The 26761-nt window shown below is 39.1% G+C and overlaps 1 protein-coding gene across 5 annotated transcripts in view; it reads right to left on the bottom strand.

Annotated features, from left to right (window-relative positions):
* Nucleotides 1-26761, bottom strand: part of SLC39A12 (solute carrier family 39 member 12) — an 85319-nt gene that overhangs the window by 8714 nt on the left and 49844 nt on the right. For 4 of the 5 annotated variants that reach the window (XM_060659231.3, XM_060659230.3, XM_060659233.3 and 1 more), the window contains one exon: nucleotides 25223-25410. The exons of the other annotated variant lie outside the window; for it this stretch is intronic. In XM_060659231.3, the coding sequence (XP_060515214.3) occupies nucleotides 25223-25410 (188 nt within the window). The remainder of the gene's footprint in view (nucleotides 1-25222; nucleotides 25411-26761) is intronic. 5 annotated transcript variants of the gene reach the window in all.

Genomic DNA, 26761 nt, shown 5'->3' with positions numbered 1-26761 from the left:
GTTTTAGCCCCGCGTTGGGCCCTGTGCTGACAGTACAGAGCCTGCTTGGAATTTTCTCTCCCTCTCTACCCCCACCCCACTCATGCTCTTTCTCCCTCTCTCTCAAAATAAATAAACTTAGAAAACAAAAAGAGAGAAAGGAAAATAAGACTTTATCAGACAAACAAAACTTGAGTAAATTTGTTGCCAGTAAAAAATGTTAATTGAAGTTCTTTGGAGATAGGAAAATGATAAAGGTCAGAAATAGGGATCTACACAAGAAAGGAAGAGTATCAGAAAGTGAATAAGTGAAAGCAAAATGCAAACTTTTAGGTTTTAAAGTTCTAATTGATCCAACAGATAATGGTTTCTTCAAAATAATAGCAACAATGTATTCCATTCTGTATGCTTGTGTGTGCCTATGTATGTATGCTTATGTAATATTGAAATAATTGACAGAAATGAGGCAACGGACGGGAAGGATGGATTAGGAATATTTTCTTATTACAAGCTACTTTTATTATCCATGGAGCAGGGTTATTTGAAAGAGGAGTTGGATGACTTGTAAATGTACACTGAAAACTCTAGAGTAACCACTTAAAATACTCAAAAAAGAAGTATAATTCATGTGCTAACAAATGAGTCAAGTGGAATTATATAAAACGTTCAATTAAAATCACAAGACAGAAAAGGTGTGGAAGGCAAAAAAAGGTAGCCATAAAGAACAAAAGGCAACAATTAGAAAACAGTAACAAATACGGTAGATTTTAATCCAACTATATCAATATTCACTCTAAATGTCAATAGACTAAATACACCAAAAAAAAAAAAAAAGAGGGATTTCAGAACGGATCAAAACATGAGACCCAACTATATGCGTTCTACAAGAAGTCCATTTTAAATATAAAGGCACATATCAATTAGAAGTAAAGACATGGATGAAGATATATCATGCTAACACTGAGTAAAAGAAAACAAGACTACCTATGTTAATTTCAAACAGAGCAGACTTCAGAGCGAGAAATGCTATCAAGGATAAAGATGGGCATTAAATAAAAACTAAAGACTCAATACTCCAAAAAGACATAACAATTCCTAATATGTGTGTACCTAACAACAGAGAGTTAAAAAATGTGAGGGGCGTCTGGGTGGCTTAGTCGGTTGAGCATCCGACTCCAGCCCAGGTCATGATCTCACAGCTCGTGAGTTCGAGCCCCGCATCAGGCTCTGTGCTGACAACTCAGAGACTGGAGCCTGCTTCGGATTCTGGGTCTCCCTCTCTCTCTGCCCCTAACCCACTTGCATTCTGTTTCTGTCTCTCTCAAAAATAAATAAACATTAAAAAAAGTTGTGAGACAAAAATTGATAGAACAGCAAAGAGAAAGAGACTGATCCACTATTATGGTTGGAGACCTTAACATGCTTCTATCAGAAATGGACAGATGCAGCAAAAGTTGATTCTATGAAAACATCAATAAAATCTATAAGCCTCTACCCAGTTAAGAGAAACAGAAAACATAAATTACTGATATCAGAAATGAAAGGGGTATCACTACAAATACCAAGGACAATGAAAGCATAATAAATGGATGTTATGAACAACTCTATACCCACAAATTTGATAATCTGGATGAAACACAAAAATTCTTGTAACAGACAACTGCTAAAACTCATACAAGAAAAAATATACAATCCGAATAGGCCTATATCTATTTTTAATATTGAATCAATAATCAATAACCTTCCAAAACAAAAGTACCATGCCCAGATGAGTTCACCATTGAATTCAACGAAACATTTAAGGAAGAAATTATACCAATTCTCTACAATCTTTTCCAGAAGACAGGGGCAGAGGGAATACTTCCTAACTCATTCTAAAAGGCCAGCAATATCTTAATACCAAAACTAAAGACATTGCAAGAAAACTATAGAGCAATATCTCTTATGAACAGATATGAAAACTTCTCAACAAAATATTAGCAAATTGAATCCAACAATATGTAAGAGAACTACACACCACAACCACATGGGATTTATCTAAATACATAAGACTGGTCCGACATTCAACAATTAATACAGTCTATATGACAACATCGACAGTCAAAAGAAGATATTAATAGATGCACAAAAAGCACTGGAAAAATTCCACACTCGTTTATGATAAAAACTCCCAGCAAACTAGGATTATAAAGAAACTTCCTCAAATTCATCATGAACATCTGTAATTAAAAAAAAAACAAAACCCTACAGGTAACATCATGCTTGGTGAGAAACTAGACTTATTGCTAAGATCAGGTACAAGGCAAGGATGTCCCATTCCACTGATGCTTTTTCAACATCAAGTTGAAAGTCTTACTGAATTCAATAAGAGGAGAAAAGGAATTTAAAGGAATATAGAAAAAGATCATTTATGTATAAAATCCAAAAGAATCATCAAAAAGACTCCTAGAACCAATAAGTGCTTATAGCAAAGTTGGAAGATACAGTAATAGACAATAATATACAAAAGTTGACTAATTTTTTACATATGAGGAATGAACAACTGGAATTTGAATTAAAAACACATTAGCATTTATGTTAGCATCAAAAAATGAAATACTTAGGGATAAATCTAAAAATGATGTGCACAATCTGTGTGAGAAAAAGCGTAAAGTTCCAAAAAAAGATATCAAGGAAAAAATAAAGAAGCATAGAGATAGTCCATGTCCATGGATAGGAAAAATCAATATTGTCAAGATGTCAGTTCTTCTACAGATGCAACACAGTCCCATCCAAAATCTCAGTAAGTTATCTCATGGTTGTTGACAAACTGATTCCAGGATTTATATGAAGAGGCAAGAGACCGAGAAAGGCCACCATATAATTGAAGAAGAACGAAGTGGGAGAGCTGACACTGTCAGTCTTCAAGACTTAATATAAAACTGCAGTAATCACAACAGTATGGAACTGGTGAAAGGACAGAAAGACAGATTACAGGAACAGAACAAAGAGGCCAGAAATAGACCTATATAAATATAGCCAACCGGTCTTTGACAAAGGAGCAAAAGTAATAAAATGGAACAAAGATAGTCTTTTTAAAAAAAAACCTGCAATGAATCTATACACAGACCTTACATCCTCCACGAAAATTAAGTCAAAATGAATCATAGCTCTAAATGGAAAACACAAAAGTGTGAAACTCCTAGAAGATAACAGAGGAGAAAACCTACATGATCTTGGGTACAGTGATGCCTTTTTTAGATATAATACCAGAGACATGATTCATGAAAGAAATCATTGATAAGCTGAATTTCATTAAAATTAAATTTTCTTCTTTGCAAAAGACATATCAAGAAAATGAAAAGACAAGCCAGAGATTTGGAAAATTTTTTGGCAGAAGACACATCTGATAAGAGACTGCCATCCAAAACATACAAAGAACTCTTGAAATGCATAAATAGGAAACAACCCAGTTTCAAATCATGGTTAAAAGGCCTGGACAGACACCTCCCCCAAAGAAGGTACACAGATGGCAAGCAAGCATATTCAGAGGTGTTTAACATCATATTTCACTAGGAAATGTCAAACGAAAACAGCAACGAGATATCACAACGAGATATCACAACTATGACCACGGCCAAAATCCAAACATCGATGACACTGAATTCTGACAAGGACCTTGAGCAAGAGGGACTCTCATTTAATGCTGGTGGGAATGCAAAATGGTATAATCACTTTGGAAGACATTTGGAAATCTTTCCTGGAACTAGACAAACTCTTATCATATGATCCGGGGATGACACTCCTTGATATTTCCCCAAATATATAGAAAATTTATGTTCACTCAAAACCCTGCACATGGATATTTATAGCAGCTTTGTTTGTAACTGCCCAAACCTGAAAGTGACCAAGATGTTCTTCAGTGGGCGAAAGGATAAATGCACTGTGGTATATCCAGATATGACATAGTGCCAAAAAGAAATGAGCTATCGAGCCACGAAAAGACTGGGAGAGACCTTAAAACCATATCCCTAAGTGAAAGAGGCCAGTTTCAAAAGGTACATACTGAATGATTCCAACTACACTGCATTCTGGAGAAGGCAAAACTACAGAGATTAAAAAATATTCGTGGTTTCTAGGGGCTAATGGAAAGGGAAGAGGCAGGACACAGAGGATTTTTAGGGCAGGGGAACTATTCTACACATTACAAGGGTGGGTATGTGTCATTTGTCAAGACCCATAGAGCATACAACACCACATATGCAATAAATGTGAACTCTGGACTTTGGGTGATAATAATGTGTCAACAGTTTCTTAATTATAACAAATGTACCTCTGTGGTGCAGGATGTTGAGAGTGGGGAAAAGCATGCACGTGGAGGACAGATGTTATTTGGAAATTCTCTGGACTTTCTACTCAGTTTTGTCATGAACCTCAAACTGCTCTCAAAAATAAAGTTTTTTAACTAAAAAAAAATCCATTTCCCAGTTACACTAACCATATTTCAAGTGCTTGATAAGACAGCCACACATAAAAAAAAAAAAGTCACTAGATAAATTAAAGAAACACTTTGCGGGAAGTATAGGCCCACTGGGAGAAGAATTATAATGGTTATGGATCATTCTGTATTTCTTCTGCCCACACATTCCTATTGCTCTAAAAATAGGAGAAAAAAGGAGAAGAAGGAAAGGCTAAAGTATATTTTAAGTTACTGGACTGTTTAGTGGCTTAGGTCAAACTAGAGAGTGCCATTTCAAAGTCTTCTGTTTATACTCAGAAGGATCTTTTTTTTCCCTAGTATTTTCCACAATCTTATACCTGTATAACATCTGCATATTACCAAATGCATAAAAAAAAAAAAAGGACTTTAGAATATTCACTCATCTGGGTATTTACAACACTGTTAATAAAGCATTCAGTTAATTTTTTCTTTTGATCTTTTGAAGGGTCATTTGATAATTACTCATTGATAACATGTTATCTAGAAAATGATTAAAAAGAAACATTGGTCACTCTGGAGAATTTTTTAAATTAAATAGATAGGTAAGTAGATAGTTTACTATGGTTCTTTTTTTTTTTAATATGAAATTTATTGTCAAATTGGTTTCCATACAACACCCAGTGCTCATCCCAACAGGTGTCCTCCTCAATGCCCATCACCCACCCTCCCCTCCCTCCCAACCCCATCAACCCTCAGTTTATTCTCGGTTTTTAAGAGTCTCTTCTGGTTTGGCTCTCTCCCTCTCCAACTTTATTTTTCCTTTCTCTCCCCCACAGTCTTCTGTTAAGTTTCTCAGGATCCACCTAAGAGTGAAAACATATGGTATCTGTCTTTCTCTGCCTGACTTATTTCACTTAGCATCACACTCTCCAGTTCCATCCACGTTGCTACAAAAGGCCAGATTTCATTCTTTCTCATTGCCAAGTAGTATTCCATTGTATATATAAGCCACAACTTCTTTATCCATTTATCAATTGATGGACATTTAGGCTCTTTCCATAATTTGGCCATTGTTGAAAGTGCTACTATAAACATTGGGGTACAAGTGCCCCTATGCATCAGTACTCCTGTATCCCTTGGGTAAATTCCTAGCAGTGCTATTGCTGGGTCAGAGGGTAGATCTATTTTTAATTTTTTGAGGAACCTCCACACTGTTTCCCAGAGCAGCTGCACCAGTCTGCATTCCCACCAACAGTACAAGAGGGTTCCCATTTCTCCATATCCTCGCCAGCATCTATAGTCTCCTGAGTTGTTCATTTTGGCCACTCTGACTGGCGTGAAGTGGTATCTGAGTGTGGTTTTGATTTGTGTTTCCCTGATGAGGAGCGACGTTGAGCATCTTTTCATGTGCCTGTTGGCCATCCGGATGTCTTCTTTAGAGAAGTGTCTATTCATGTCTTCTGCCCATTTCTTCACTGGATTATGTGTTTTTTGGGTATGGAGTTTGGTGAGTTCTTTAAAGATTTTTGGATACTAGCCCTTTGTCCGATATGTCATTTGCAAATATCTTTTCCCATTCTGTCGGTTGCCTTTTAGTTTTGTTGATCGTTTCCTTTGCAGTGCAGAAGCTTTTTACCTTGATGAGGTCCCAATAGTTCATTTTCGCTTTTAATTCCCTTGCCTTTGGAGATGTGTCAAGTAAGAAATTGCTGCAGCTGAGGTCAGAGAGGTTTTTTCCTGCTTTTTCCTCTAGGGTTTTGATGGTTTCCTGTCTCACATTCAGGTCTTTCATCCATTTTGAGTTTATTTTTGTGAATGGTGTAAGAAAGTGGTCTAGTTTCATTCTTCTGCATGTTGCTGTCCAGTTCTCCCAGCACCATTTGTTAAAGAGACTGTCTTTTTTGGGGGTGCCTGGGTGGCGCAGTCGGTTAAGCGTCCGACTTCAGCCAGGTCACGATCTCGCGGTCCGTGAGTTCGAGCCCCGCGTCAGGCTCTGGGCTGATGGCTCGGAGCCTGGAGTCTGTTTCCGATTCTGTGTCTCCCTCTCTCTCTGCCCCTCCCCCGTTCATGCTCTGTCTCTCTCTGTCCCAAAAATAAATAAAAAACGTTGAAAAAAAAATTAAAAAAAAAAAAAAAGAGACTGTCTTTTTTCCATTGGATATTCTTTCCTGCTTTGTCAAAGATTAGTTGGCCATACTTTTGTGGGTCCAAGTCTGGAGTCTCTATTCTATTCCATTGGTCTATGTGTCTGTTTTTGTGCCAATACCATGCTGTCTTGATGATTACAGCTTTGTAGTAGAGGCTAAAGTCTGGGATTGTGATGCCTCCTGCTTTGGTCTTCTTCCTCAAAATTACTTTGGCTATTCAGGGTCTTTTGTGGTTTCATACAAATTTTAGGATTGCTTGTTCTAGCTTTGAGAAGAATGCTCATGAAATATTGATTGGTATTGCATTGAGTGTGTAGATAGCTTTGGGTAGTATTGACATTTTGACAATATTTATTCTTCCAACCCATAAGCATGGAATGTTTTTCCATTTCTTTATATCTTCTTCAATTTCCTTAATAAGCTTTCTATAGTTTTCAGCATACAGATCTTTTACATCTTTGGTTAGGTTTATTCCTAGGTATTTTATGCTTCTTGGTGCAATTGTGAATGGGATCAGTTTCTTTATTTGTCTTTCTGTTGCTTCATTATTAGTGTATAAGAATGTAACTGATTTCTGTACATTGATTTTGTATCCTGCGACTTTGCTGAATTCATGTATCATTTCTATCAGAGTATTGGTGGAGTCTATTGGGTTTTTCTTGTATAGTATTGTGTCATCTGCCAAAAGTGAAAGCTTAACTTCATCTTTGCCAATTTTGATGCCTTTGATTTCCTTTTGTTGTCTGATTGCTAGAACTTCCAACACTATGTTAAACAACAGTGGTGAGAGTGGACATCCCTGTCGTGTTCCTGATCTCAGGGGGAAAGCTCTCAGTTTTTCCCCATTGAGGGTGATATTTGCTGTGGGCTTTTCATAAATGGCTTTTATGACGTTTAAATATGTTCCTTTTATCCCAACTTTCTCAAGGGTTTTTATTAAGAAATGATGTTGAATTTTGTCAAATGCTTTTTCTGCATCGATTGACAGGATCATATGGTACTTATCTTTTCTTTTATTAATCTGATGTATCACATTGATTGATTTGTGAATGTTGAACCAGCCCTGCATCCCAGGAATGAATCCCACTTGATCATGGTGAATAATTCTTTTTATATGCTGTTGAGTTCGATTTGCTAGTAGCTTTTGAAAATTTTTGCATCCATATTCATCAGGGATATTAGCCTATAGTTCTCTTTTTTTGCTGGATCTCTGTCTGGTTTGGAAATCAAAGTAATGCTGGCTTCATAGAATGAGTCTGGAAGTTTTCCTTCCCTTTCTATTTTTTGGAACATCTTTAGAAGGATAGGTGTTATCTCTGCTTTAAATGTTTGGTAGAATTCCCCAGGGAAGCCATCTGGTGCCGGACTCTTATTTGTTGGGAGATTTTTGATAACTGGTTCAATTTCTTTGCGGGTTATGGGTCTGTTCGAATTTTCTATTTCTTCCTGTTTGAGTTTTGGAAGTGTGTGGGTGCTTAGGAATTTGTCCATTTTTTCCAGGTTGTCCAGTTTGTTGGCATATAATTTTTCATAGTATTCCCTGATAATTGCTTGTATCTCTGAGGGATTGGTTGTAATAATTACATATTCATTCATGATTTTATCTATGTGGGTCATCTCCCTTTTCTTTTTGAGAAGCCTGGCTAGAGGTTTATCAGTTTTGTTTATTTTTTCAAAAAGCCAATTCTTGGTTTCATTGATCTGCTCTACTGTTTTTTTAGATTCTATGTTGTTTATTTCTGCTCTGATCTTATTATTTCTCTTCTTCTGCTGGGTTTTGGGTGTCTTTGCTGTTCTGCTTCTATTTCCTTTGGGTGTGCTGTTAGATTTTGTAGTTGGGATTTTTCTTGTTTCTTGAGATAGGCATGGATTGCGATGTATTTTCCTCTGAGGACTGCCTTCCCTGCATCCCAAAGTGTTTGGATTGTTGTATTTTCATCTTCATTTGTTTCCATATATTTTTAAATTTCTTCTCTAATTGCCTGGCTGACCCATTCATTCTTTAGTAGGGTGTTCTTTAATCTCCATGCTTTTGGAGATCTTCCAGACTTTTTCCTGTGATTGATTTCAAGTTTCATAGCATTGTGGTCTGAAAGTGTGCATGGTATGATCTCAATTCTTTTATACTTATGAAGGGCTGTTTCGTGACCCAGTATGTGATCTATCTTGGAGAATGTTCCATGTGCACTCGAGAAGAAAGTACATTCTGTTGCTTTGGGATGCAGAGTTCTAAATATATCTGTCAAGTCCAGCTGATCCAATGTATCATTCAGGGCCCTTGTTTCTTTATTGATCCTGTATCTAGATGATCTATCCATTGTTGTAGGTGGGGTGTTAAAGTCCCCTGCAATTACCACATTCTTATCAATAAGGTTGCTTATGTTTATGCTTATTGTTTTATATATTTGGGGCTCCTGTATTCAGTGCATAGACATTTATAATTGTTAGCTCTTCCTTATGGATAGACCCTGTAATTATTATATGATGCCCTTCTTCATCTCTTGTTACAGCCTTTAATTTAAAGTCTAGTTTGTCTGATATAAGTATGGCTACTCCAGCTTTCTTTTGACTTCCAGTAGCATGATAGATAGTTCTCCATCCCCTCACTTTCAATCTGAAGGTGTCCTCAGGTCTAAAATGTGTCTCTTGTAGACAGCAAATAGATGGGTATTTTTTTTTCTACCCATTCTGATACCCTATGTCTTTTGGTTGGAGCATTTATTCCATTTACATTCAGTGCTATTATTGAGAGATATGGGTTTAGAGTCATTGTGATGTCTGTAGGTTTCATGCTTGTAGTGATGTCTCTGGTACTTTGTGGTCCTTGCAACATTTTACTCACAGAGTCCCCCTTAGGATCTCTTGTAGGGCTGGTTTAGTGGTGATGAATTCCTTCAGTTTTTGTTTGTTTGGGAAAACCCTTATCTCTCCTTCTATTCTGAATGACAGGCTTGCAGGATAAGGATTCTTGGCTGCATATTTTTTTCTGTTCATCACATTGAAGATTTCCTGCCATTCCTTTCTGGTCTGCCAAGTTTCAGTAGATAGGTCTGCTACTACCCTTATATGTCTACCTTTGTATGTTAGGGCCATTTATCCCTAGCTGCTTTCAGAATTCTCTCTTTATCCTTGTATTCTGCCAGTTTCACTATGATATGTCTTGCAGAAGATCGATTCAAGTTACGTCTGAAAGGAGTTCTCTATGCCTCTTGGATGTCAATGCCTGGTTCCTTCCCCAGATCAGGGAAGTTCTCAGCTATGATTTGTTCAAGTACACCTTCAGCCCCTTTCTTTCTCTCTTCTTCTGGAATTCCTATGATACCAATAATGTTCTGTTTGATTGCATCACTTAGTTCTCTAATTCTCCCCTCATACTCCTGGAATTTTTTATCTCTCTTTTTCTCAGCTTCCTCTTTTTCCATAATTTTATCTTCTAATTCACGTATTTTCTCCTCTGCCTCTTCAATCTGTGCTATGGCTGCCTCCATTTTATTTTGCACCTCATTAATAGCATTTTTTAATCATCATGACTAATTTTTAGCTCCTTGATCTCTGTAGCAATAGATTCTCTGCTGTCCTCTATGCTTTTTTCAAGCCCAGCCATTAATTTTATGACTATTATTCTAAATTCTTGTTCAATTATATTGCTTAAATTGGTTTTGATCAATTCGTTAGCTGTTGCTACTCCCTGGAGTTTCTTTGAGGAGAATTCTTCGGTTTTGTCATTTTGGGTAGTGCCTGTGGTAACTTCAAACTGCAGGGCACTTCCTCTGTGCTATCCAGAGAAACTTGTGTTGGTGGGCAGGGTTGCAGTCAGACCCGATATCTGCCCCCAGATATCGCTGGGCCCACAGTCAGACTGGTGTGTACCTTATCTTCTCCTCTCCCAGGGGCAGGACTCACTGTGGAGTGGTATGGCCCCTGTCTGGGCTGCTTGCACACTGCCAGGCTTGTGGTGCTGTGTCGATGGGATCTGGCCAAGGGCGTATTAGATGGGGTCAATCCGCAAGGTGCACAGGGTCAGGAGGGGCAGGCTTAGGTAGCTTTTTTGCTCTGAAGCACCAGGAGGGAGGCAGACCCGTCAGAGGGATGGATCCACAGAAGCACAGCGTTGGGCGTTTGCACGGTGCAAGCAAGTTTGGTGACGGGAACTGGTTCCCTTTGTAATTTTGGCTGGGGGGTGGGAGAGGGAGATGGCGCTTGCCAGTGCCTTTGTTCCCCTGACGAGCTCTGTCCTTCCAGGGCTCAATAACTCTCCCTTCTGGCGTCCTCTCGCCCTCCCCGCTCTCCGAGAGGAGAGATGTTGACTTTTAAAATTCCAGATGTTAAGTCCTGCTGGCTGTCAGAACTCACGCAGTCTGGCCCCTCCGCTTTTGCAAGCCAGACCTCGGGGGGGCTCTGCCTTGCCGGGCAGGCTGCCCCTCCACCACCCCGGCTCCCTCCCACTAGTCTGTGGAGTGCACACCGCCTCTCCGCCCTTCCTACCCTCTTCCGTGGGCCTCTTGTCTACACTTGGCTCCAGAGAGTCCATTCTGCTAGTCTTCCAGTGGTTTTCTGGGTTATTTAGGCCAATGTGGGTGGAACCTAAGCGATCAGCAGGACAAGATGAGCCAGCGTCCTCCTACGCCGCCATTTTCCCCTGTACCCTCAGTTTACTATGGTTCTTAATGACACCCGAAAGTTCGGCCAGTGTTTGTAAAACCTAGCACGCAGTCTATATGATCCTTTATCCATGAGCTGTCTCCAAGACAATTTTCTGAAGAAGTCATCCATGAGATCACAACTTGCTGAAAAATTGATACATTAGAAACACTGTTGGTCTTTATAAACCCAATACATAGGTGGACTAAGTTTTGTCTTTCTTCTCTCATCTGTTGAGTGAACAATATACTTGTTTTAGTAAGTATTCAACCACAGAAACAGTCACATGACCTTTTTGGTTTTCTTCTGGACTGGTGACAATATGAAGCCACACATAGGCTGGGTCTTCACAGCAGTGATTTCTTCACACATTCAATTAACTTTAGATGAACTGAATTGTAAACAACCTATGTTAGTCTTAATAAGTAAACAAGACTGTATCTTGCACTCACTGTCACAGACTACATAAATCTATCAGGGAAGTTGGTCTAATAAATGAAAGATCACAAAAGGATCAAATTTGTCATACATTGTTCATTAAGGATTTAAGAAAACATCATCCCTTCTAACTTTAAGGAAATACAGAGATTTCTTTTATTTACTTGTTCTCATGAATGCATGTTTATCCATTCGTATAACTTAAAATTAAAGAAGAAGAGGAAAAAAGTGGATAAAATTGAGTCAGATTTCTGTTTTGAGTGAGTTAAAAAAACAAAAGAAGAGAAATGACCTCATGTGATTAATGATGGAATCCTTTTGACTTGTAAATGTCTTTAACCTAAACAATTATATTCACTAAAGCGCTACATTTTTTAAAAAAATACTGCTTACAAAACATGTCCTGATAAATAAAAATTTGTTACCCAGTACCAATATCTTTTTTTTACTTTTGAGATGTTAAAATATATTTAAAATTTAGCAATTGTATGATACAAAATCAACACAAAAATCTGCTGTGTTTCTGTACACAAACAATGAACACTCTGAAAAGGAAGGATATTAAGAAAACAATTCCAGGAGCGCCTGGGTGGCTCAGTCAGTTACGTTTCTGACTTTAGCTCAGGTCATGATCTCATGGTCCTTGGGTTCGAGCCCTCCATCGGGCTCCGTGCTGACAGCTCAGAGCCTGGAGCCTACTTTGGATTCTATGTCTCCCTCTCTCTGCCCCTCTCCTGCTTGGGTTCTGTCTCTCATGCTCTCAAAAATAAGTAAACATAAAAAAATTTTTTTTTTAAATAAAACAATTCCACCTGCAATATATCACCAAAAATAATAAAATACTTTGGAATAAACTTCACCAAGAAGACACAAATAAAGGGAAAGATGTCCTATGTTCATGGATTGGAAGACTTAATATTGCTTAGATATCAATACCAGGTAAAGTGATCTACAGATTTAATGCAATTCCTATCAAAATCTTTATGATTTTTTTATAGAAATAGAAAACTCTATCTTAAAACTCATATAAAATCTCAAGAGACCCTGAATAGTCAAAACAATCTTGAAAAAGAACAAAGTTGGAGGCCTCACACTTTCTGATGTCAAAATTAACTACAAAGCTACAATAATCAAGAGTCTGGTCCTGGCATAAAGACATACTATAGACCAATGGAATACAATAGAGAAACCAGAAATAAATTCTTGCATACACGGGCAATTTTGACAAGAGTGCCAAATCTATTCTTTCAGAAGAGTCCTTTCAACATAAGGTATTGGGAAAATTGTGTATCCACATGCAAAAGAATGAAGTTGGACTCTAACCTTATACCCTATACCAAATGAACTCCAAATGGATAAAAGACCTAAATGTAAGACTGTAAATGTAAATGAATGTAAATTATGTATTAATGTATAATGTAAATGTAAATTACCTAAATGTAAAACTGTAAAACATTTAAGGAGAAAACATAGTGAGAAATCTTCATGACAGTGGATTTGGCAATGATTTCTTGGGTATGTCTTTAAAAGCTCAGGCAAGAAAACAAAAGAAAACAACAGATTAAATTTGGGTTTACCAACATGTAAAACTTTTATGCATCAAAGGACATTATAAACAGAGTGAAAAGGTAATCCACGGAATGGGAGGAAACATCTGTAAGTCATTTATCTGATAAGGGATTGATATACAGAATATATAAAGAACTCCTACAACTCACACTCACACAAAAATCTAAACAGAATGATCCAAGGACTTTAATATGCATCTCTCCAAAGAAAATATACCAATGCTCAATAAGCACGTGAAAAGATGGTAAAGAACATCACTAAACATTCAGGAAATACAAACAAAAACAACAATGAGATACCACTTCACATCCATTAGGATTGTTATTTTCAAAATGACAGGCTGTAACAAGTGTTGGTGATGATGCAGAGAAAGAGGGTGGGTAAAATGATGCAGCCACTATGGAAAACAAGTAATTGAAAATAGACACTCTATGATTCCGCAACTCTATTTTGGGATATATACATAAAAGAATTGAAAGCAGGGACTTCAAGATATATTTGTATACCCATGTTCACAGCAGCATTATTCACAATAGCCAAAAGGTGAAAGCCACTCAATGTCTACTGATGGATAACTGAATAAGCAAAGTGTTGTACAGACACAAATAGAATGTTATTCAGCATTAAAAAGGAAGGAAATTCTGACACATGCTGACACGGATCAACCTTGAAGACCTTATGCTAAGTAAAATCAAACAGTCACAAAAAGACAACTACTGTGTGATTCCACTTATATAAGGTACCTAGGGTAGTCAAATTCAGAGAGACAGAAGGTAAAAAGGTGATTGCCAGAGAGTAGGGGCCGGGACAGTGGGGAGTTAGTGCTTCATGAGTATGGAGCTTCAGTTTGGGAAGGTGAAAAAAGTTCTATAAATGGATAGTGGTGATGGACGCACAAGAATGTGAATATTCTTAATGTCATTAAGCTCTACACCTCAAATGGTTAAAAGAGTAAATTTCTTGTTTTGTATCTTTTACCATAATAAACACCACACATGCACAAACACACACACACACATACTCCAAGCTCTGTTTTAACTCTAGCTTATTATAATAACACAATAAGCAGCATTTAATTACATCCAAGAACGTAGGTGATAGGAAGAGGGTCATTCACCGCCTGGTAAGGATTCATTATCATCACTTTGCAGTGAGAAACATGTATTATGTTTAGATCTCAAAGTCCTGGAGCATAGATGTTATGGATTGAATGTTTTCTTTCCCTCAAAATTTGTATGTTGAAACCCTATGCCCCAGTGTGATGGTATTAGGAACTGGCACCTTAGATGAGGTCATGGGAACAAAGCCATTTGGGATGAGTGCCCTTATTAGAGTCCTGTTTTTAGAGTCTGAAGTGTGGCTTACTTTGAATTTCTTTGGGATTGTCAGCTATAACATGATGGAGGGAAGTCTAAGTTTCTTTTCCTTAAAGCAACCTGGCTGTTTCCTGGCTATAATTGGTTGGGGAAGATTGCCTATCCACAGAATGAGGTTTTCTCAACTACAAAATCTCAGGAGGGCTTGCTGGAGTTCTCCTTCTACAATGTTCTGGAGAATAAAAATTTTCTCTGGAGTATTTGCAGAGAAATCTCGTATCAATTCGTGCCTTTAACAGTCTCCTAAGACTTGATTCAGTAAAAGTTGGTGTGTGGTTTCAACCTAATCTATCCTTCTGTCTATTATATGTTTTCTCTTTTGTTGTTTTGAATTCATTTTCTTAGTCATTTCTTTGACAGCAATATAAAGGAGGAGGCTAGAAGTATGTTTTATTTTCTGGGCAGAAGACATGAACAGAGATTTTTCTAAAGAAGACATCAAGATGGCCAAGAGACACAGGAAAAGATCCTCAACATCACTGTCATCAGGGAAATGCAAATCAAAACCACAGTGAGGTATCACCTCATACCTGTCAGAATGGCCAAAATCAAAAACGCAAGAAACAACAAGTGTTGGTGATGGGAAGAAAAAGGAACCTTCATGCACTGTTGGTGGGAATGTAAACTGGTACAGTCCCTATGGAAAACAGTATGGAAGTTCCTCAAAAAACTAAAAATAGAATTACCATATGATCCAGTATCCCACTACTGGGTATTTATCCAAAGAACACCCCTGTGTTTATTGCAGCACGATAAACAATAGCCAAACTATGGAAGCAACCCATCGATTGATAGATGAATGGGTAAAGAAGAGGTGGAATATCACTGGATATCAATGGAATATCACTCAGCCGCAAAAAATAATGAAATCTTGCCATTTGCAATAACATGGGTGGATCCTAGAGGGCATATGCTGGTAGAAATAAATCAGAGACAAATACCACAGGGTTTTACTCACATGTGGCATTTAAGACACAAAACAAATGAACGCAAAAAAGAGACAACCAAAAAACCAGACTCGTAAACAGAGAGAGCGAATGATGGTTCCCCGGGGGGAGGTGGGTGAGGGGATGGGGGAAATAGGTGGTGGGGATTAAGTGCACTTGTTGTGATGAATGCTGGGTGATGTATGGAGTTGTTGAATCACCATATTGTACACCTGAAACTAATATAACACTGTGTGCTAATTGTACTGGAATTTTAAAAAAATTCCAGGGGGTAAAAGCAGTGGCCAGAATAACAATATTGTCTTGAAATAAAATCCCCAAGTTCTATAGGACAAAAATAAGAGAAGAGCATTCTATTTTAGCACCATATTTGATTATGAACAGTAACATCCTCAACACAGATTACTGCGCTGACTCAACGATACCTTAACATTGGGAGATTTGTTCCCACTGACACAAATTCTGCTTTGAATGCAGGTCTTTTGAAATTAGCAGCTCTGTTCACAAAACAACTTAATACCGTAGTTGTAATTTTCCTCTGCAAGCAAGAAAGTAAGGACCAGAGAGGAGGTCTATCCGAAGGTTATTATTTTTTAAATTCAGCATTAGATATTTTACTTAAATATTTAAATACAGGTATTATAGGCTTCTAATTTCCCAATCTAATCGTCCCAAGGGAATTTATGAAGCAGTTTGCATTGGAAAACGAATGAAAATTTCCTCTTGAAAATTGAGCTGTAGAGCAAAGCCTTCATCGTTGTCACACATGATTCAGAGAGACAAAGATGTTACCTGTTTCTAACTTGTCTCTAATAATTCACTGCTTCATTTATTCCTTAGGGGGATGATTCAGTTAGACTAATTCTTAATTATATAGCCCAGGAAAGAGAGTCATTAGTCATCTTTAGTATTTTCCTAAGAAATGGATTATTACTTTGGAAGATGTGGGTGTGCACAGGTGCATGGTTTGAGAGACTAGCTGGAAGAAAAAAAAATACAAGGAGCAGAAAAAGGCCAACATTTCTGGTGGTCACAGTTTAAAAATTGCAGAGCTCAGCATTTATCAAAATTGGGTTTATTAATCATTTTCTCGGTAGAAAATACCTAAGTGCAGAGTTTGACTGATGTATAAAGGAAGAGAATAAAAGTCTTTCAAAATTGTTGGCAAGAATGATTCATACTTCCTGTTTTGGGGAAGAAATTGTGAATGTTAAATTATATTAATTTTGCTGCCTGACATGGTTTTTAAATGCTTGTCATTTTTCTCCCCCCAGAGAAAGAGTATTTTACATGTCAGTTGCATTCACTGATTTCAAGTGCAATATTTGTTGAAAGCAAGTATGTATATCAACATTATTTTATATGTCTTTCAAACAAAATATCCCCTTTCTATGGATGGATTTTGTTTAAAGGGCATGACACGTAGGTATTCTCAACCTTCAAAGAAACAATAGCGTAATAGTTTTCTTGGAGGGAGCAAGGACTCTTTTATCAGAACCAACTTGGTGATTTTCGATTACTGACTGAAGTGCATTGGACATAACTAGATTTCTCTGAGAAAGCAAGACCCCATCAAAATCAATAAATTGGAGGATAAAGAATAATGAAGAGGAAATAGGATCGGTATCCTAAAAGTGTCGGTTCATTTTGGTTTAATTTTGTAGTCATGTGATTAAGGAAAGATGAGAAGCCTCGCTAGAAAGGTGGCCATTTTGTCAGTCAACTTATGTTCTTTTCACCCTTTGTGAAAACTATTATGAAGCTGTTAAATCTACTGAGCTAAAATAAACATAGAGAAGCCAATGGATGCTCATCGTCTGATGATCTATAATCCTGTTTATTGACTGGGTTTAATATGTAGATTTTATTTTTGTGTGTTTGGGTATATATTATATATATGTATATATATGTGTGTGTGTATGTGTGTGTGTGTGTGTATAGTTTTAAAAAAAATGTTTTTAATGTTTATCTATTTTTTTGAGAGAGAGAGAAACAGAGTGTGAGCAGGGGAAGGGCAGAGAGAGAGGGAGACACAGAATCTGAAGCAGGCTCCAGGCTCCGAACTGTCAGCAGAGCCCAATGCAGGGCCTGAACTCGTGATCTGTGAGATCATGATCTGAGCTGAAGTCGGATGCCTAACCGACTGAGCCACCCAGGTGCCGCACATGTATGTATGTATGCATGTGTGTGTGTGTGCGTGTGTGTGTATACATACATACATATACACCATACATATACACACATATACACATATATACATATATATGTATATATATACATATATATACATATACACACATATATACACATATATATGTGTATATGTATGTATATGTGTGTGTATATATATATATATATATATATACACATATATTTAAAGTTTATTTATTTGTTTTGAGACAGACAGAGACAGTGTGAATGGGGGAGGGGCGGAAAGAGGGAGAGAGCGAAACCCAAGCAGGCTCTGTGCTCCCAACACAGGGACCCAATATGGGGTTCAAACCCATAAAACCATGAGGTCGCGACCTGAATGGAAACCAAGTGTCCCACGCTTAATGGATTGAGCCACCCTGGCGCCCCTTGGTATATTTTAAAAGCAGAGGATCTTGGGATAGCTGACTGGCTCAGTCGGTAGAGCACGCGACTCTTAATTTGGGGATGGTGACTTTGAGGCCCACACTGGGCATGGAGCCTATTTTAAAAATTTTTCTTTTTTTTTTTTTTTTTTTTTTTAATTTTTTTTTTTAACGTTTATTTATTTTTGAGACAGAGAGAGACAGAGCATGAACGGGGGAGGGTCAGAGAGAGAGGGAGACACAGAATCTGAAACAGGCTCCAGGCTCTGAGCAGTCAGCCCAGAGCCCGACGCGGGGCTCGAACTCACGGACCGTGAGATCGTGACCTGAGCCGAAGTCAGACGCTTAACCGACTGAGCCACCCAGGCGCCCCAAAATTTTTCTTTTTTAGAGTAGAGGATCTTAAGTTCAAAGGAGTCTTTGCCCTACCTTTCACATCTGGAAATTTGAAAATGTTTCAGGCAAAATCTGGCAGCCATATTGCTTCAGGGAGACATTCACAGAAGTGGGTAGATATGCAAGGTGCTCTAAGTGACTGCTCTTCATTCCTGGTGTTTCCTCCCCCATGGTTACGTAAGTGAAATCAAGATTGAAGGAACATGAATAATAATCTTGAACAGGAAGAGAAATTTGAAAAGAGCATCCCCTCTGGGCACCTGGGTGCTTTAGTCAGTCAAGCATTTGACTCTTGAATTCAGCTTCGGTCATGATCCCAGGGCCGTGGGATGGAGCCCCATCAGGCTCTGTGCTGAGTGTGTAGCCTGCTTAAGATACTTTCTCTCTCTCTCTCTCTCTCTCTCTCTCAAGAAAAATAAAGAGAAAGAAAAAAGAAAAGAAAAGAAAAAAAAAAAGAGCAGCTGCTCAAACAAACAAGCAAAAAGTGCAGAGGGGAGGGAAAGAGATCCAGAGAACTGTGTAGTTAGGGAGATTTGTAGCCGAGAGGGCTAGAGATAAGGTCTACACTCGACTGGTTGGTCTTGATGCGTATGGAGGGGGCACCTGACTTTGGTTTCATTTTGTTTGGGCATGAACTGGTGAATTCAGGGCTACCTTCTCTACTACCTACCTCTAGGAGCTACAGCTTGGATGCTATTAACGTATCGGTTCCTGGGCAGTTGTCCAGTTCTGCCAGTTCCAGGGACATGTCTCGTGACATCTGTGGTGATAGCCCCTTGGGGTTTCCATGGGCTTGTTGTTATGGAAACAGTTTTGCAGGATCTAAAACCTTAGGGAAAAAAAATGCTTCAAGGTCTGAAACCGGTGTCATATCCCAAATAAACCTTTCCTTGCCATGGTGCCTTATGTTCTCTAAAATGAGCTAATTTATGATTTAAATAATAAGTCCTATTTATTAAAAGAAAGTCTCTTTTATCCAAACGGCTAAAAAAAAAAAAAAAAAAGAATACTTCTGGGCTTGTCTTTTCCTTCTATTTGAGAAAATCTGTAAACTTTAGAGAAGGTGAATATGAGAAATCCTCTAGACCTTTTAGTTCTGAGAATTTTCTTAGAAGGAACTTTCAGTTCCCGAGCAGAACAAGAGAGTCCTACGTTGCTGCCTCTGTTCTCAAGAACATCTCAACCAAGGTTAGTGGCACAGGGATATATTAGTTTTCTCTGGCTGCTGTTAACAAATTACCACTAATCCGGTGATTTAAAATGATACAAGTTTATTATCTTACAGTTGTATAGGTCATAAATCTGGCACAGGTCTCATGGGGCTAAAATCAAGGTGTTGGTTCCTTCTGGAGGCTCCAGGGGAGAATCTGTTACCTTGTCTTTTCCAACTTCTAGAGGCACCTGGTATTCCTTGTTCCTTGGCTCCTGGCCCCCCTCCTCCAACTCCATACCCGGCAGATCCAAATCTTTCTGACCCTCCTTCCGCCATCACCTCTCTCTCTGACTATAGCTGGGGAAGGTTTCCTACTTTTAAGGACTCTTGTGATTAAAATGTGACCACCCAGATCATCCAGGATAATCTCCCTGTCTCAAAGTCCTAAACCTTAATCACATCTGCAAAGTCTCTTTTGACATGTAAGATAACATATTCACAGGTACCCTAGAATAGGACAAGTATATCTTAGGGAGGAGGGCATTATATGTATAGAGGACAAATCTCATGAAATCTTTGTAGCAAACATGGAAGTACCAAAAAAAAAAAACAAAAAAAACCCAAAAAACCAAAAAACCAAAACAAAAAACAAAACAAACAACAACAACAACAACAACAACACAAATCAGTAGATCTGGTTATAAATACAATTTGGATAAAGTGAATAAATAAGATAAATGGACACTAAGCTATTAATCCCAGGGATTGCTGACTACATCAGACATTTCTCTTATGTGACACTTCAAATACTCTGTCAAGACCCCACCACTTACTTTCTATAGCCAGGAGAAGACAAAAGGATGAAAAGAAATATCCTGTGCAAACAGTAAGCAGAAAAGCAGATGTGACTTTATTAACATCAGACAAAGGAGGCTGCAAGACAAAGAGTTTTATCAGAGGTAAAGAGAGGGAACTTTCAGCCGGATAAAAATATCAATTCCATCAGGAAGACAGGACAAATCTAAATACACATGCATGTAATAACAGAGCTTCAAATGCATAAAGCCAAACTGACAAAACCAAGAAAGAAATAGGCAAACCCCCATACCTAAGTCTATATTTTTAATGCCACTCCCTCATAATTAACACAAGTAGAGAAAAACAAATCAGTATGAATTTGAAAACATGAATAAAACCATCAACCAGCCTGACTTAACCGACATTCACAGAACTCTAATACCCAACAGCTGTCATACTTGTGTACTTTCCAAATGCATGTGAGGGCATTTACCAGGATAGACCACTGGGCCATACAACAAACCTCAAAATATTTCAAAGAACTAAAATAATATAGAGTATATCTGACAATGAAGGAATTAAGTTAAAATCAATAACCAAAAGCTACTTTTACAAGTTACAGGTATTGAGAAATCAGGCACCATGCTTCTATATAACATGTGCCAAATAAGAAAAAAGTTATGTGAGAAATTGAAAGACATTTCAAGGTGGTCAGTATTGAAAACACCACATACGAAAATATATGGGATCCAGCAAAGCAGTGCTTAGAGGAAAATGCATAGCTTTAAATGCTTAGATCTTCTAATCTAAGAGAAGAAAAGATTTAAAATCAACGATACATCATCCCATCTCACAAAGGAAGAAAATAAACAGAAAATTAATGCAAAGTGAATAGAAGGAAGGAAATCTTAGAGACAGCAGAGAGAAAATCAGGAGGCAATGGTAGACCATCACTGCTGGCTCTTCCATTGGTAGAATTTGTACTAGGGTTATGGCTACACAATGGAGGAACCCAGGCACATAGCCAGAAACTAGGAGTTTCCTGAAGCATCTCTTGATGCTTCCATGCCTGATGACGATGGTGAACAGGCAACCACAGGAAGCATGACCCAACTAGGATAAAGTAGACCAGTCAGTGAAGATCTGGGCTGCCCTACCAGGAAAGAAATCTGGATCAGCCCAAGCGCTGCCTGAAGGCGAGGAGAACCAAGGTTGGGTGCTAGAAGACAGAGATGGTTGAATATCAAATAATTGCCACAAGACCAATGGGCGGGTGTCTGGGTGGTTCAGCCGGTTTAGCAACAAACTCTTGATTTTGGCTCAGGTCACGATCTCATGGTTCATGAGATTGAGCCCCACGTGGGGCTGTGCGCTGACAGCGCAGAGCCTGCCTGGGAGTCTCTCTCTCCCTCTCTCTCCCTGCCTCCCAAACCGCACCCCCCCCCTGCCCCATTCACGTTCTGTCTCTCAAAATAAATACAAAAACATTAAAAAAAAAAAAAAAAAAAAAAGACCAATAGGGTTTGAAGCTTATTCCGTTCTCTTGTATTAAGTCTCTATGGAGTTTTTGGCTGGCCTCCAACCCTGAAGGGACTTCTCATATTCTCTCATCTCTGGTGCTCAGCCACTGCTGCAGAGACCATTTCCAAGGAGGTGTTAGCAAGTTTTGCAGAGAAGCTTTGCTTTAGTCCACACTGCATTTCTCTTTCTCCTGCCCTGGGCTTCTCTAGTGTTTTGGCCTGAGACCATCGCGGGAACTTCCCAGGTGCTCAAGCATGCATAGCCTGAAAGGGGTGTGTGTTGGGGGGGGGATATATTTGTGGCTCTAGCTTTGAACAACGGGGACAGGAGTCCCCACAGAAGGTCCGCGGTGGTGGGTCCCCATAGTGGTGGTCACGTTAACAAAAACACATCAGTGTATTGACTTTTTGCCATTTTCTGCTTCACTCCACCTGCCCTTCATTCCTCTCCTGGGTTCACCTCCCAGGAGGTGAACTGCCATCACACACACATGCGTCTTTAGTCTCTGCTTGGGGCAAACCCAGCCTAGCACACTGATCTTTCTAAAGGAGCATGAATTTCCTCTGGCCGCCCAGGCCCGCATTCATTCTTAAATTTCTTTAGAAACCATTCAATGCCACCAAGAGTTAGTGTGCTTGGATGAGGCAATCCCACTTTGGAGAATTTAGGCTGGCAGATTTCCCTAGTGAAGAATTTCTGCTTTGCTGACTTCATTGCTAATGGCCCCATTTTTGCCCCTAGTTCTTTTTCTTCTGGGATTTGAAAGAACACGCCCAATTTCTTTGAAACAAACAAGCAAGGCAAAAATGTAGCTAATCTTTCCACATTAGCCCAACTGAGAAGGTGCCTGGTAAATTTCCAGCGTTTAGTAAATAACCAGTGTATGGAAGGATTCCTGCCCCCTTCCCCCCACCCCCCCCCCCCCCCCCCGCCCTTACCCTTTACTTACTGTCGGTTTTTTTCTTTCCTGTTTTACACAGTCTTGAAAACTTGTTTTCTTCCCTTTAAATGACAAAAGACTATTTTCTCTGGCACAGCCCCAGCTCACAGAAACAGTTAAAGTTGCTGCTATGTGAAAGAGTCCTATTTGTTTAGAAGTTACTCAAAAGGCCGTGAGAGCAGGCGACCTGGATTATAGCAAGTCGCCCCAGGAAACTCCAAAGTATTTTCTTTGCTGTCTTTTTGCCAGGATGCCGGTTTTCCCTTGGCCGATAGTAATTTGCAACAAGGTCAGGATTCATTCTAGTTGGAATCTCATAGGATATCTGCCACGTTTCTTACAAGCAATCGCCTAACCTTACAAGACCAGGAGGAGAAACCCTAAGGGGAAATGATGTACCTAGCTTAGGGTTCTACGGGACAAATGGTTCTTGATAATGTCCTCAGGTCCATTTTGGGAGATCAGACTCTCAAACAAAGAGAAAGCATTAACTAGATAGATAGATTAACTAGATACGTATCCATCAGAGTTGAAGTGAGGTACAGACTTGAAAAAAAAAAAAAAGCAAACCGGAATAACTAAATAATATAGCAACTGCCCCCAACTCAGTCATAAAGGGAAAGGAAGTTAGAAGCAGAAAACTGACCGTCAGGAGATCCAAGAGTGAATTTCAGGACTGATATACAGGCATTTTACACAAAAAGTAGCTCACAACATTCAATGATGAGTGACAGTGTGCTTTTGAAGTCATCACTCAAGGCTAGCAACCCAGACTTCTCGAACTGGAAGGATCATAAGATTCTGTCATACTGACCATGGCTTGAGGATTGGGGTTCGGAAGAGGTGGGTTGAACTTGCCCCACAAGTCTGTCTTCATCATCAAGATTAGGAAATTCCCTGAGTATCATAAATTACATGTAAGAACGTTTCTAAACACGGAAGTACCCTTTGGTGTTGACCTCATCTCTCTGAATCTCATAAGAATTAAGAAAAACAGCCAAAAAGTTAAACGTATTTAGACTGGGGTTTAAAATGGCTGTGTTCACTTGAAGAGTCCCCTTATCGAATTCTTCAAGATGGTTCGTTTTACTTTTCTGCTCCAGGATACAGGCCATCACATAATTTTACTTCCATTTGGATTGGCTTTGTATTGGTTTTCACTCTTAAGTATTTCTTTTATTCATGTATGTCATTTTTATTTGCATTATTCCAACACATAAGAAAGGATAGGTTCATTTTTTTGTTTTGTTTTGTTTTTAAGTAGGCTTCATACTCGTTGCAAAGCCCAACGCGGGGCCTGAACTCACAACCCTGAGATCAAGACCTGAGCTGAGATCAAGAGTTGGATGCTCAACTGATTGAGCCACCCAGGTGCCCCAAGATGGGATAGTATTATCCACCTTAATACGTTTAAGTCATAAAAAGTCCAGTAGAGGGTGACCTTAAAAAGTCTGGTTTATTTTGCAGTTTCCAGAAGCAAAACAGGGTGAAATTGCCAGCTGTAATTCCTTTATCAGATTTCTGAGGATGAAAAGTGATGAGTGAGTCACCGTTAGCATTAGTTAGCAAGGCCCTCTCGAAGAAATGTATGTTGCAATGTTAGAGACTCAACACTATAACCTTTCTCATTTCACCAGTGTGATAGCCCTTCAGCAATTAAAACTTAAATCATTATTTTTAAAAGTTACCATTGGTTGGGCACCTGGGTGGTTCAGGTGGTTGAGCACCTACTCTTGATTTCAGTTCAGGTCATGATCTCAGGGTCATGGGATTGAGCCTCAAGTTAGACTTCAGGCTGGGCATGGAACCTGCTTAAGATTCTCTCCCTCTGTCTCCCCTCTCCCTCACTCATGTGCTCTCTCTCTCCCTCTAAAAAACAAAACAACCCAAACTATAGTTGGTTAATTAAACCAAACAGCTCATTAATTAATGACAAATTCGGACGAACTGTTTTCCAATGTATAAACAAAATAGCCGGCTATTTCACAGAACTTTCCATTTATCAGCTAGAAGGACAGGCCTCATACAGAGATGCAAAGCTAGAGCAGGATGAACTGATGATCACTTTTTGGCAGTTTTAAAGGTTTCGTTCATTCCACTTAAGTTCACTAAAAGGATGTCAATATTTTCTGTATCTCAAATTATGTTTCCTCTGCCTACAATTTACTTTCTTGGATTACACAGACTATTTCCTTAGCCTTTTATATTTTTAAACATATCTTTCTTCCCCTCTCCCCATCTATCCTTCCATTTTATGGCTTTGTCTCTGTTTTACATTTTCAGAGTTTAGACAAACAAAATAGAAAAGCCACAATTCTTACCATTTCCACCAAGGATAAATATAAGAACATCCCCGCAGTAACTGTTAAGATCCAGTTCTGCACACATGGGTCAGCTGATATGGAGAGACCAACGTATAGTCCTATGAAGGCAGTTAGAGCGCTTATAAAATTCATAAGGATGGCAATCTTAATGGGAAGTCCAGAGCTTAAGAGCACAGCAAAGTCTCCTGAAATTTAAGGGCACAAGAAAATATAATCATTATTTAACTGAGGATGCCTTTGGTAGAGGAATGTGCTATTGGGTTGTTCCAAATTTCAGCAACTGGGACCGATTTTACAAGTCAAGTTGACTGACCAGTTTAACAAAGCCCTTGCCTATAGTTCTCTGGGATTCGTAGCCTTCTCATTATACTATTAGGAAGTTACATTTCCAGAGCTGTCTTCCTTTTCTGTTCCTGAAGACGGCATATACCAAGAGAACTGTGACGTATTCTTCGGTTCCCAATGCCCTGTGACATTTGCAAGATAAATGCAGAATAAAGCACTTGCTGTTCCAGGGTTTTTAAACCTTTTTGCCTGGAAACTTGCCAGGCTAAATCACGTTGTGTCGGCTTTTCTTATTTGCTTATGTAAGAACTGCTATGGAGAGAAAACTACTTAATAGGAGATTTAAAAATCATTGCCAAAGTTGGTCAGGAAAACAAATTTTTCCTTTAGAAAATGTTTTACTGCCTTGATGACTATAGAAACATGACCTTATTCTCTCCACACCTTTCCTCCCAAAGAAGAATCACCTTTAAAAAAAAATTTGTTTTAGCGTTTATTTATTATTGAGAGACACAGAGCATGAGCAGGGGAGGGGCCGAGAGATGGAGAGACACAGAATCTGAAACAGGCTCCAGGCTCTGAGCTGTCAGCACAGAGCCAGACGCGGGGCTTGAACTCACAAACCGTGAGATCATGGTCTGAGCCAAAGTCGGACGCTTAACTGACTGAGCCACCCAGGCGCCCCAGAAGAATCACCTTTTAATCTGAGAGCCTCTAGCTCTTAGTTTGAGAGATAGGGAAGAGGCTGAAAATTCAATGAATAGTCTAGGGACTCAGTTTCTTAGTTCCACGGCATAACTGGTCCTATGAACGGGTCTTAAACCATCGTTGCTGGCCTGCCACAGACTGTCTCACTCCTCTGTGGTTTTATTATATAGTGCGTGGGGCACCTGGGTGGCTCAGTCGGTTAAGCATCTGACTTCAGCTCAGGTCATGATCTCCCGGTTCATAGGCTCGAGCCCCCTGTTGCCTCTGTGCTGACAACTCAGAACCTCGAGCCTGCTTCAGATTCTGCGTCTCCCTCTCTCTCTGCCCCTCCCTCACTCGCACCCTGTCCTTCTCTCAAAAATAAACCACCACTAAAAAAATAACAGTGAAAAGCAGGACCATGCTATATGGCACCCAGACCAGGGACATTTTAGTGGATTCAGGAAGGGCCTTGGATAAACTGCTCTAAGAAGGACCGGTGACAGAATTACGGGCAGTAGACACTGAACACCAGAGGTCCCGGTGGCCCAAGGGGACAATGTA

Source organism: Panthera onca, chromosome B4 (genome assembly GCF_046562875.1).
Source record: "Panthera onca isolate mPanOnc1 chromosome B4, mPanOnc1 haplotype 2, whole genome shotgun sequence".
Taxonomy (NCBI): Eukaryota; Metazoa; Chordata; class Mammalia; order Carnivora; family Felidae; genus Panthera; species Panthera onca.
Note: the sequence above shows the minus strand (reverse complement) of the source record. Positions and strands in the feature narration are given on the sequence as shown.